This window comes from Nematolebias whitei, chromosome 18 (genome assembly GCF_014905685.2).
Source record: "Nematolebias whitei isolate Nwh7 chromosome 18, NemWhi1, whole genome shotgun sequence".
Classification (NCBI taxonomy): Eukaryota; Metazoa; Chordata; class Actinopteri; order Cyprinodontiformes; family Rivulidae; genus Nematolebias; species Nematolebias whitei.
Window position 1 is genome coordinate 35,643,886 of NC_056515.1, and position 12,844 is coordinate 35,656,729.

General features: G+C 39.2%; 1 protein-coding gene across 1 annotated transcript; it reads right to left on the bottom strand.

Annotated features, from left to right (window-relative positions):
* Positions 1 to 1,156: 1,156 nt before the first annotated feature.
* On the bottom strand, positions 1,157 to 12,338 carry atp8b5b (ATPase phospholipid transporting 8B5b). The gene is made up of 27 exons (XM_037692062.1): positions 12,253 to 12,338; positions 12,013 to 12,071; positions 11,806 to 11,919; positions 11,487 to 11,585; positions 11,310 to 11,371; positions 11,121 to 11,193; positions 10,975 to 11,045; positions 10,811 to 10,893; positions 10,575 to 10,733; positions 9,665 to 9,753; positions 9,060 to 9,253; positions 8,773 to 8,981; positions 8,480 to 8,523; positions 8,221 to 8,386; positions 7,041 to 7,229; positions 6,739 to 6,854; positions 6,484 to 6,648; positions 6,210 to 6,321; positions 5,853 to 5,958; positions 5,523 to 5,673; positions 4,895 to 5,078; positions 4,590 to 4,813; positions 3,761 to 3,844; positions 3,372 to 3,617; positions 3,033 to 3,171; positions 2,696 to 2,826; positions 1,157 to 1,411 (listed from the first exon to the last, which is right to left on the bottom strand). The coding sequence occupies exons 1-27, from the start codon at positions 12,299 to 12,301 to the stop codon at positions 1,157 to 1,159; spliced, it is 3,573 nt and encodes a 1,190-aa protein (XP_037547990.1). The 5' UTR covers positions 12,302 to 12,338.
* Positions 12,339 to 12,844: the final 506 nt, after the last annotated feature.

The following is a 12,844-nucleotide window of genomic DNA, read 5'->3' on the forward strand; positions in this document are numbered from 1 at the left end:
TATGTTGAAAATATGCTTTTTTTCTTTGAATTTTTGAGTAAAATCTTACTGTTTGTCAGAAATTTGCAGAGTAGTGAGTAGAGCGTGAGCTGAAACAGTGAAACTGATCACTGCATTTGTTTTCAACACATTTAATTAAATTAAAGCCACATTGATGTAGCTCATTCTGGCATGACAGGTTATGAACACAAGGCTTTTATAATTAATATGATGCAAATGTTGCAAAATGATGGACAGGAAAACTGCTAAAAGTACCATTTCTTGAACAAACATGAGGGGGTTTGTTGGTTTATTTATGTCCATTTCAGAAGGTCTAATGAGTCACATGTGGCTCAGATCTAAAGCTGGAACACTCTTCATCTATGGATCCTATTTTTGTGCTCTTAGGATAAAAAAAATTAAATCAGGATTCTTTGTGAAACAGCGCCCTCATGTGGTTATTTGTGATAGGCATTATAAAATGTCCTGAAGACTAGACCTCCTCCTGTTGAAGAATAATAACATGGAGATTTTGTGATTAAGACAGGAAGCAAAACAGAGGAGAAACATCTGGACAGACAATAAGACTACTAAATACTGTGCTCATGGATTCCCTGACCTCTGCCCATTCATGGACCTTTTATTTTTAGTCCTATGCAAATTATAAGACAAAAAAAGTAAGTGCTATTAAACAAAAAACACTACATTTATTTGCGTAGTTTCCTAAAATGGAATGCAAACAATGCTTTTTTCATTAAATAAAAACGTATATAAGTTTTTTTCCATTTTATTAGGCAGCAAAATGTTTGTTTTCGACTGTTTGTTGATTAAAGCCCATTCACAACCTGTGAAATTAATCTGCTGAAATTTTCCATCGGGCTCTGAAACAAGGCCAGCAGTTTTGAAGACTGCAAAAAAGTTGCACTTATTGAGCAAAACACCACTGAAGTGAACGTTTAAGACTTTATTTTGTAAACTCAACACATTCACAGTGATATTACCAATCATAAACAACCGGTATGAAGCATTTACTGTTTATTTGAATGCCATTTTAATATTGTCACAGCTTTAGGAGGGCTTTCCATTGGGCATCCTTTGTAAGGTCAGAGTCAGGTTTGAAAATCAGATTTTTTTTAAAAAATCCTTTCTCTGCAGTGGTTCAGTCCCAGTATGCAGCTTAACTCTGTATCTCCTCCGATTCTTCCGTTATGGTGCGATAGTGCTGCGGCTGGTTTTCGACCAGGGGAGAGTCTGTTTTGATAAACAGAGCCGGTCGACTCTTCAGACGCAGGAACCTTCTGGATGTAACCAGCTCACCATAGCCCTGAGAGTGGGAGAAGGCGTAGCCTGAGCGGCGGGTGCTGATGCGCCTGGGACGTGGGCGGTGTGGAGCAGGTGCAGGCAGCTCCTCCATTACTGCTTTATATTTCACCTGGACAGGAACAAAAAAGAGACAAGATAAAATCATTTCAACACAAAATTAGCTAAAGTCAATTTATTGATATGACTTGAATAAACTGTTCAAACATGCATTTCTGAGCAAATTTGAGGATCCTGGCAAAGATTGTGGGCGCCTCAGCACTATTTGAAAATATTCCAAAAGCAGTTCAAATATTGAAAAACTGACTCACTCAAAAGCTATTTTATTAAGCTATGCAATACTGAAGTTTATTTGTAGGAGAGTACCATATATTTTGGTCTATAAGTCACATTCTTTTACATAATTTGCATGCCCTGTGACTTATACGCAGAAGCGACTTATTTATGGATTTTTCCACTTAATTAGATATATTTGGACTGATGCGACTAAAAGGGGGTGCGACGTTTACGACAGAAAATACGGTAATTTAAAAGGATAGTAATAATTTATGGTCTGCAGGGGTGTCTAAACGCTTTCATATGAGGGTGAAAACTATCCAGATGAAAGGACTCGTGGGCCACAAAAATGTGAATTTAACTCTCAACGTGAACAATGTTTAGGTGAAAGGACAAAAGATTATTAATTTTGGTGGAAAACGTTTTAAATTGTTATAGATCCAAAACATTAAACGCTTCATTAACACTAAGCTTATATGTTTTATTAAAAAGGATTTGATTTATTTGATTAGTTGGGTCGGTGTTTGTTGTTTTCTTGTGTTTGGAAAGTTCATTTTAGTCTGTTCTCAGCAAAAAAAAAGCATAATTTGAGTAAGTGTCGTTTTAAAAAGGGCCGGTCAGCCTTTGGGACCATTGCAGGACCAAAAGGCTGGTCAAAGTTCTGAAAAATGGTCCAGCTGTCAGTCGCTACAACAGATTCATAGAAGATTTGATAAAGTTGATCAACTCGTATGTAGATGATACCACGTTATATTCATTTAAAAATGTCCAATTTCTCTCTTGATTGCAATATTTAACCAAGTTTTATGAATCATTGTCCAAAAATCTCCTTTCTGGTATATATATATATATATATATAGTCAGTGTTTTGTATTTACCCTCATATTTCTCATTTTGAGAAGATTATTTTTCATCCATTTTGCTGTTCAACCTAAACATTACATAACAAAGGATCACCAACAAATCTGCAGATAGTCTGAATCAACCTCTTAAGCCGGTTGAACAAAATGACACCATTCTTAAACTGAAGTTGTGGGCCGCACAAAATCACTCCAAGGGCCACCAATGGCCCTCGGGCCACATTTTGGACACCCGTGGTCTGCATGGTTTGTGTTAATACCTTGTCTGTGACAGACGGACGGATCTGCATGTAAATGAAGCGATGAGCCAAAACAGGTAGAACACAAAGGATGGAGGTCAGGAAGATGGTTAGCCACATGTTCGGCTGGCTCACAGAATTTCTTGCTGTGCCTGAAATAAATAGAAATAAAAAGTAGTCTGAATTTTGTTTTGTTTGCACAGCCCCACTGTACTGAGTACAGAAATAACGACTTGTGTTTCCAGTGCTTCCAAAAACTGACTCAAATTGCAAACTCCACCTAACTGAAGAGGCCACACCTAAATGCAAAGTTGTCTTAAAGAATGTATACACATTTAAGAGGAAGGGAGCTACTTACCGATGAGGGGGAACACGGAGGGGAGGAATAAAAACATGCCGTTGCTGTACATGGTGAATGTTACAGCAAAATACGCAGCCATGCTGCCCCACACAAACAGTTGGTTCATTGCTGTCCAGTAATAGGTGTCCAGACATATCTTCAAAACACAAAATTAAACTGGTTTATTTACATAGAATACACATACTTTTTATAGCATGTATTACTTGAAATGTACAATATTGTGGACATCCCCAAAGTGTCTTAAAACAGCTTTTAAATGTTTAAATTATTGTAGAACCTTTGAGTATTTCTACTTTGTTCTGTATTTTCTGTGGTATGAAGAGCTGTATTGTTTACCTGTATGCTCACCACCACAAGCAGACAGGTCTGCGCCAGTAGAGCAAAGGACTGGTAGTCTGTTATGTCCTTGCCGTCATGCCTGACAGTGTCGTGCATGGAGGCCCAGGGGATGAAGAAAAGGACGAGGGAGTTGTAGCAGCTGATGATTATACAGGTTACAAAGGCCTTTTTATTAAAATACATGTTCAGCTGGCCAGGAGAGTAGAGCTGTGGATACCGGAAGCTCCAGCTGTCACTGACGTCCTGCAAGTATAAGGTGAAAGACAGCAAAGAGACATGAAAGCAAATATCAGGGTGTGAACTATGGATTTGATGCACAACACAAACACTTTAAATTTTGTAAAGATTGCGACTGCGTTCAGTAGTATTTTCCCGTTGGTGCATACCTGGTCAAAGAGGCCCAGGGCGAGGACAGGAGTCGCTGTGTATACCGTGTTGTATAAGGTGATGAACCAATCATCATACACAGTCTATGGCCAGAAACAGAACATTTAAAGTCATTGAAATGTCATAGCTCCTTCAGACAACACATGATGTCAGTGGTTTTCAAAGTGGAGGCCGCCAGGGGGCGCTAGGGAGACCTCAGAAAGCTGGACAGAAAAAAAAAAAATATATATATTTTAAACAAAAATATATTTTTTAATTAATTTTTTTATTAATATATTTTATAATAATATATTGTAATATTTTTCGCCATGCTGATTGGCTGCCAGTCAAGCTGCTTGACTCTTCAAGCAAGGACAAAATGAAGAAGCTTCTAAAAAGGCCGAAGGAATCGACCAGCAGTCCTGATGTGGTGGAAACTGCTGAAAAAAAATTAATAAAAATGCCCAGCTAAAATTTGAAGGTATGAGGAGCAAACATTTACAGTGGTACAGAAAAATGGTCATGATTGCCCAAAATGTGTCCTCTGTCTGAAGACCCTGGCAGGAAAATGAGTGTTTGAAACCTTCAAAACTTCAGCGCCTCTTGAGTGGGAATATAATACAGCGTTTAAAACTTTAGTTTTTCATTCACCCTTTATTTATACAGATAGTCTCATTGAGTCACAAGAACTCATTAAAATGGAAAAGTTTGGGAACCACTGAATGAACTTATTGAATGTGCATTATTATTTGAGTTACTAAAACTTAACTTGGATTTTAAGTGATCCACATCAGAATTTGCATGAATATAGTGTGCACATATATCTGTATGTGTTGACATATTACTTACTTGTGCAGAAAAGCCACAGAAGAAGGCATACCAGAAGTGAACAAGGGTGTAGGTGAAGTTCTTGTAGAAAAAGTACCGTAGAAACTTGCACATGCGAAGGTAGGACCAGCGACCGTGCACCAGCAGGAGACGCTGGAGGTAACGGAACTGAGCAAAGGAGAAGTCACTGGAGAGAACTGCCTGCATCCCCTCCTGACCACTGATTCCAACTCCAATGTGAGCAGCTAAAGGACAAACAGAACAAGATTTATTTCTCACATGGACTAACAGGCCGGTGCGTTGCTTCCTGTTCTGCCTGAGTTTACCCTTGATCATGCTGACGTCATTGGCTCCATCCCCGATGGCAAGAGTGACAGCCTGCTTGTATTTCTTGACCAGCTGGACCACCTGGGCTTTCTGCAGAGGAGTGACCCTGCAGCAAATCACAGTCTGACACATGCATGCAGTTCTCAGCAGCTCCAGCTCCAAGTCCTTCTCCAGAGCAAAGGCCTGAAGAGAAATGTATTAAATATATTTTACACAAATGTGCACAAACCTATAGACATCAAGTAATTTAAATGCATCCCCAACAGATCAACACATATTTCATAAGAATGGAAATCACTAAAATTAACTATTTCCAATCATTTATTCATTCTTATTTGATTTTTGTTGTGATCCAGTTTGCTAAAACATTTGTTTTGTGTGATGTTAGTATCATCACAGAACTAATGCACAAAGTTATGGGCTACAGTAAATCCACTAAAAGCAACTTGTTTTGAAATCTCATTTTATTTCATGACCTTGATGCAAATTGTCAAATCGACACATAGACTGACCCCGTTAGATACAATAAAACATTAGTTATTTGCTTTATCTGCTTTTGAATCCAACACAAGGACAAAATCTTTGTTTTCTGATTTAGCCAAAACTCAGAGCAGTGATGTGTCTCACCAAACTGTGTCCGTTGATAACCAGACCGTAGTCTCCGTCCACGTCCTCGTCCTGCACCGTCTTTGTCTTCTGGAGCCAGAACAATCCTGCTCGAGCTTCCATCACTGACGGCTCCTCTGCTGCTTCTGGACACATTTTCCTTCTCGCATTTCTGAACAGAACAGAGAGAGAACAAGCAACTTTCAGAGCTCCGGTTTCATTTATGAACATTGTTGTCTTACAAAAAAAATGTATCAACTAATTCTTATTTTTAATCTTTTGTTTGGTTTGTTGTACTAAACCAGCCTCTGATCAGCAGACTACATGACACAGCATCAGTGCAGAACTTACTGTAGCTCCTCTTTGACTCCTTCTGCTGTGTTTGCAGCCACAATGAAAACATCCTTCATCTCTTCTCTGAGCATGTTGCAGGAGTAGCCAATATTTTCTGCCGTCTCTGTTTCAAACAAGAAGAATGATAAAAACTGAGGCGAGAACATCAGGTCAGCTTCATAAACTCTGACTGAGAGATAAAATGCAAACAGAAGATGCTTCTTAAGAAAAATGTGCTCTGGCCCCTTGGAGACTGGTCAGACTGGTTTGCTGACTCCATGTTTTAGAGTCAGTAAGAATGCATATGAATACATATTGCAGTTTAACTTTATAAGTAATAAAGAGCTTGATGTAGACAAGAATAAATAGTGGCACCTTGTTTATCACCAGTCAACACCCAGATTTTGATGTCAGCTTTAGCCAGCTGTTCGATGGTCTGAGGCACTCCGTCCTGCAACTTGTCCTCCACAGCTGTCGCACCCAGCAGCTGGAAACCAAAGAAAACTGGTGGATTTAGGTCATGTATCTTCTGTTCAACATAATAAAACAATGGATCAGTCAGGATATTCAATAAATGTGTTTGGCTGTCTGTCAAAAAGCAGTTAACAAATTCATATTTTTCCACAGCTGTTTTAGAAAATGAACCAACAATCATGTCTTTCTCGATCTCTTCATAAAGCTCATCGAGTCTCTCCTCTCGTCCCTCCATGGCTGTGCTGGCCTCATGGTGGCGCTGTCTCCACCCCTCCATGTAGCTCTCCTCCAAGTCCTTGTAGGCCAGAACAAGAGTGCGGAGGCCATCGCCTGCATACTCCTGTATTGTTTGGATCATGCAAAGCAGGTTACATCTAAATATATGTATAAAGTGATCCAGCATGAAAATGCACCCAGCTGCATCTCTTACATTGAGGTGTCCTGTGGTGACTTCCATCAGTTTGTTACAGGAGGGGTGTAATCTTTCATAGATGATGGTGTCTGCTCCTTTACAGTACAGGCTCATCTTACCTTCAGGACTACGGACTGAAAATAACAGTGAAAGCCACATCATTGAATATGTCTGCTAATGAAAATGTGCTTTTATTCAGAATATTTTCTGATTTTACAAATGCTGCTGCTCAAAATCCATCACTAATCTCTCAGAGATGATAAACTCCCACGTTTTACATTTTTTCCAATAAGATTGCACAAAGACGTCCTCCTCCTCACCAATTACTGACATCCTTTTGCGCACATTGTTAAAGTCCAGAACAGCCAGAAGCTCGTATGTGACTCTCCTGCCCATCTCCATGGTTGTGATGGTTTCTGGTGTTCGAGAGCGGAACACGAATCCAAAGTTTCTGGCTGCCGTCACCAGAGCTCCTTCATCAGGAGACTGAGCCTGGTAGTTCAGCTCCCCTACCAAGTGGAAACAGGAGGAGAAACTGGATTAATGGATGATTAAGTAGAAAAAGTGACCAAGTCATGAACTTAAAATTGTGCACATTGTGGCTTTTGACATTTTAAAACACAATAAGTAGAAAATCTTAGTATGGATTGGTTGTTAAAATCAGTGTCTCCAAACTGTTTTGTTGTTCAAGTCACACACAAAAAACCCTCAAATATAAATGACTCCAACTTGTGCATGCTGAGGTGTGCAAACATTGATAAAGAGCCCTTTGACAAAAGCTTCAACAGCAGTTATGTTATTTTTGTTCCTTTACAACTACTGTTTTTAATGTCTTGATAAGAACAGTTTGCGACTGACAGTCATTTTCAAAAGTGATTTGATTTCCGTAAATATCCTCAATACCAACACATTTGGTGTTTCGTGACTCTTTTTGGCGGCTTCGAACGTTATCAGCCCATTAAATGGCCGTTATTGGTTATCATCCCCATAGTTCAGACTGTCCCTCCTACCTCCTAGTAGGTTTAACGGTACGTTCTTATCGCTGATAATATGCAGCTTCACCCATGTGTAAAAACTTTTTAATTGTTAGCTTCATTTAACCTTTTTCTTAAACCTAACCTTACACCTTACCCAGAGCACTGACCCTAAACTCAACCCCCTCACCCTTGACTCTTAACCTAACCCCCTGACCGTATTATCAGCGATAAGAACGTACTTTTAAACCTACTAAGAGATGCAGGAGGGACAGTCTGAACGAAATCTATGGGATGATAACTAATAACAGCCATTTAATGGCTAATAACATTCCAAGTGAGTGCCCTTACTGAGGTTTTGACCCCGATTTTTTGGAACCACCAATCTAAATGGACAAAATAAATAAAGATGAATTTGTAATTAACACTCTGGGAATGTCTCCCAACAATAAATAAATAAAGTGCTGTATACTTCTCCTGCCTAAAGTGCTTGTTGCATGATGAACAGACAATGGACGACCCTTACCTTCCTTCTTCTCTTCTGGCATGACGGTGTGACACAGAGCCAGCAGGCGGAAGAAGGCCCGTGCCTCTGGGTTTCCCTCTTTCACAGTCTCTAAAAGGCTATAATCATGAAAGATGAAATTTGGATCTGCCAGCTGATTCCAGGAGAAGTCCACTTTTTGTGTTTTCTGTTAAAACAACAGAAAATGTACATTTTTTTGTATATTATTAGAAAGAACCACTTCACACATAAACATGTTTTAGTTTAATTGACCTCTAACCTCAGTTATTTCCAGTCTTTGTCCAGAAAAGTCAAACAGCTCCCCTATATATCGGAGAAATATTCCACACTTATTTATCTCTGTAGCAATCAGTCTCTTCAATGAACAGTGGTGATTTCTGTACCATTATTTTAGTGTCAATGTCTTCTCAAGTATGGATGTTTCATGTGTCTACTGATTGTGAAACAAACTGCCCCTTGGGGATAATAAAGATTCTTGAACTTGAACAGAATCAGCCATTCAGATACGAGTCTGACTAAACTTTTTCTATAAGTCAAGGTGCTTGTGCTTACCATAGTTCTTGCCATTAATGGAGCACTTGTTGAAAGTCATGATGTTCTGCGTCAGGGTGCCGGTCTTGTCACTGAAGATGTATTTAATTTGGCCCAACTCCTCGTTGAGTGTGGTGGTCCTCGCCTGAGCAGGAGTGTCGTTCTTTGGGTAATACATCTTCCTGTCCCAGTCGATGAAGAAGCTGTTCCCGAGACGGATCATCTCCACACTGACATTCAAATTAATCAGTAAATAATGATTCAAGAGCATATTCCTGACTATGTTTGTTTTCCTCTTCTAAAAGTACCTGACGTAGAGAGAAATGGGCACCAAGGTGTTGAGGACAATGACATAGGACCAGAAGTTGTAAAAGGATGACAGAGGAACATCAACGCCAGGCACACGAGGAAGGAACACGGTGAACACGGAGCCCTCCTTATCCTCCCAGAGGGAATGACCGATCGCCATAATGGAGCAAAGAGTTGCCAGAATCCCAAAAATCTGATGGAATAGATAATTGCAGATCCTCTTAAAAAGGAAAAAAATACTATAAATAAAAGTGGTCAATCACCTGAAAAACAACATGAGCATCTCAATTATCATGAATGTACAACATATAAATGTGGTTAAAATGAATTCATAGGACATAAACTGGTCAGTTGCTCATTCTGACAGTGATACAGGATCATTTGTGAATGAGTGTAAGAAGTCGAGCTCCAAGAGGTGTGTTCGTATTAACATATTGTGCAAAATGGTCCCATTCCACATTATAATTTCTACTTTAATCATTTTAAACTATAAGACAAGTTTGATGTGATCAAATGCTGTGAGTTAAACACATTTTTCCAGCTGATCTGCACAACCTGGACCAGGTTCAGGAGGGGTTCTGCATTTCTGCGTACACAAACTCACACACAACACCAGGACGTTCATCAGGTGATCAACACTGGTCCGTTTGAAGGTTGATCTTCCACTGTTCTGCATCAGCTTGGTGTCCGGACCTGGAAAAAAAGTCACATTTAGATATTTATCCACGTAAATTTTCATATTTGTACAATTTTTTTTTTTAATTCACGCCTTGTACAGATCCATATACACTTTTTATTTTTACAGAAACATTAATGAGAAAATTATGTATTTTCACTGTAAACACCAGATGCCTTTTTGAACAAAATAAAAAATATCACATTTAGCTAATTAAATTTAAACTTCACCAACTATTTTTGAACTTGCATAATGTACACGGCAAAATGTGGCCGTCTCAAGCATATGGCAACATAAAAATAGTTCATTATTAATTTCTCCATGACCTCTCCACTACAGTTTTGCTCCATTTATAAAAGAAAATATTGCTCAGTTTTTGTTCATTAGGCTTCAGAGCAGGACGTTTTTTTATTGTTGGATCATGTAATTATCTTATCATTAACTCATTAAATATATAAGGCAGGAAAGGAAACTAGAAGATCCATTTTAGCCCAGAATTAATCTCACAAGAGGAGCAGGGGTTGGAAAAACAAGCATTCAAGATGTTACATGGTGCTTCGTCTCCACGGTCTGTTCACAGGCATCATAAAGAAGTATCTTTTTATAGTGGTTGTCAAACAGAGATGAGATCAAGACAATCTCTGCTTCACAGAACATCTCTTGAAGGCGTCAGAGTATCAGCTATCAGTTTTCAGGCTCCTCTCTGAGTAGACAGAAAGACTCTCTTGTCTTCAAATGCATGGTTCTATATCAATTTGACATCAGCAAGTGAAACATCCGTGACCTTTACATCCCCCATTATTTATTGTCTCGATCTAGCAGCAGGGTGAATATTTACCTCCAAAGATGACCAGACCGAAGCACCACTCGGTGTTTCTCAGAGTACATCCTCTGAGCAGGACTTTGTCGTTGTCCAGACCGTAAGTTTGTCCGTTAACCGTCAGGTTTCCTTTGAACTTGTCCAAGCGATTGTTGGGAGGCTCGCATCGAACTTCACCTGAGACACAAGCGTTCACATATTTAAGTTAACTAAAGCTTTTAAAACTGTATGATGTATTTCAAATATTTAATCACCTCTGAAGGAAGAAAGAGCTTCAATATTGTCTCCCATCTCTCCAGTTACAGTCAGGGCCTGCTTCACTTTCAGATTGGTTTCACTGGGAGACATCAAGAGGACATAAGTGAAGGGACAACCAGTGGCAGGTCCACAAAAACCAAAGAGTGGACTGAAGACTCACCCATCTAACTCAGCAGTTTCCACATAGACCAGATTGAGAGGCTCACTGCTGGACAACAACAGGAGGTCTGCCTGGGAAAGGGAACTTGTTTTCAGTTAATAGTTTGCGTTTAAAATATTTAAATGTCCTTTTTTTTTTTTACTCACTGTGACAAAGTGGTTACTCTCCAATTTGACAATGTCCCCAACCTGAACATCCATCCATTTTTCTTTTTTCAGGCTAGAATAAAAAAAAAAAAAAAGCAAAACCCTACCCTTAATAAAGCTGCACGTGTTTCACATTTAAATATATAATTTAGTTTGTACAACTCTTGGATATGAGGTCTGAAGACTTACTGTCCATTAACTAGGACATTCACCTTGCGGTTGTTCACTTGCTTGTCACATTTGTGTCTGTTCTACTCAAAAGAAACATCAACGACAACAAAAAAAGGTTTGTGCACATGATAGATTTTAGTTGCTTTAGTTGTGTTATAGCTACGTCCTATTTAAATCAATGTCTGAACGCCTTACTATGTCATCATTGGCATCTTTGACAGCTGTTATACCCAGCACTCCAATCAACGGCACAGCTGTGGTGAACCAGGGGACAGAGGAGATTTGTGGGATTAGCTGTCAACACACAAACATACATGCAAACATTATAATTCTGTTGGAAAGTTCAGTTTTTAGACAATACAATACAATACTTATACAGCATTTACTGATAAACTTTAGCAAAAACACCTATTCCTGATGCAAGTATGTAAAAATACTTGTAAAATAAAACAGGATGTGCTTTTTAATAAATGACAAAGTGAATGGAAATGCTGAATATTGAGAACATAATTACCTGAAGGATAAGAAGGAAGAGGAAGTAAGCATTGGCTAGTCTGGTGAACTGCTCAAACAGGTTGAGAGGCAGGAAGGTGACGATGTTGTATTTGGAGGTCTTGATGGCGTTGTTCTGCAAAAGAACAGTGACAGGTGGCGGAAGTCAGATTACAGCTGAGGAAAAGCTTCAGGATTACGATAGAAATGCTTCTCATTGTGCACGTACAGCATAGTGAAAAGACAGGCTGTACGGTCTGTCGTTAGCTCGCAGGAGTCTCTCCTCCTCTGTGAAAAGATGAGAGCAACAAATAAAACGTGATTTGTTACAGCAGGGCTGGAAAGATGAACGCCAACAGCCCTTTACTGTTCACTGCCAGCAGAATTACTGGTGACATTTTGAAAGTTACTGCAAGTGTCGTAAGCATCATGTACAAAGCAATGAAGCTTTGGTGCATCGTGAGCTCACCTTGCTGTTTCGCTCTTCCAAACAAGCTGCGGGACACCACTGACCCCATCTTTAGCTCAGTTCTCCCATATTTCACGCCTGAATCGAATATATATGTACATTTATGGCAGAGTTAGGTAGAATATGTGATGCAATGGTTTGCACTTTTCACAAACTCATATTTGATCTAAATTGCTTTCAGGTGGTGTTTTCTGTGCAAGTTGAGAGACACAACTGGGTAGAGATAAAATCGTTATGCTTCTTTTACAAAATTTGCAAATAAAGGTGATTTTGATTAATTGCGATGAAACTAATTGAATCTTTAAAAAAAATGAAGGATAATTTTGAATCTTATGGCAACAACACATCTCAACATGTGATGGATTCCCTCTTCTTTAAACAGCAGTCTGAAATGTCGAGGAACTCAAGAGACTTGCAGGAGCTCTTGGAGGGGGGTGTCCCATTCTTGTCTGATGTGGCGTTCTAGCTGTTCATCAGTTCTTTCAGTGATGAGTTGTTGTTGTATATTGTGCTAAAACCTGTATATACATTTTTGCATTGATGGTGCCTCAACAGATGTGTAAGCTGAACATGCCAGAGGTACTAATGCACC

Coding starts and splice junctions, on each gene's coding strand:
- atp8b5b (XM_037692062.1), bottom strand. CDS start 12,301: ATGGGGTCAGTGGTGTCCCGCAGCTTGTTTGGAAGAGCGAAACAGCAA. Junction 9,254..9,664: donor TGAACGTCCTGGTGTTGTGT/GTGAGTTTGTGT, acceptor CTATTCCATCAG/ATTTTTGGGATTCTGGCAAC. Junction 5,674..5,852: donor GGAGTCAAAGAGGAGCTACA/GTAAGTTCTGCA, acceptor TGTTCTGTTCAG/AAATGCGAGAAGGAAAATGT.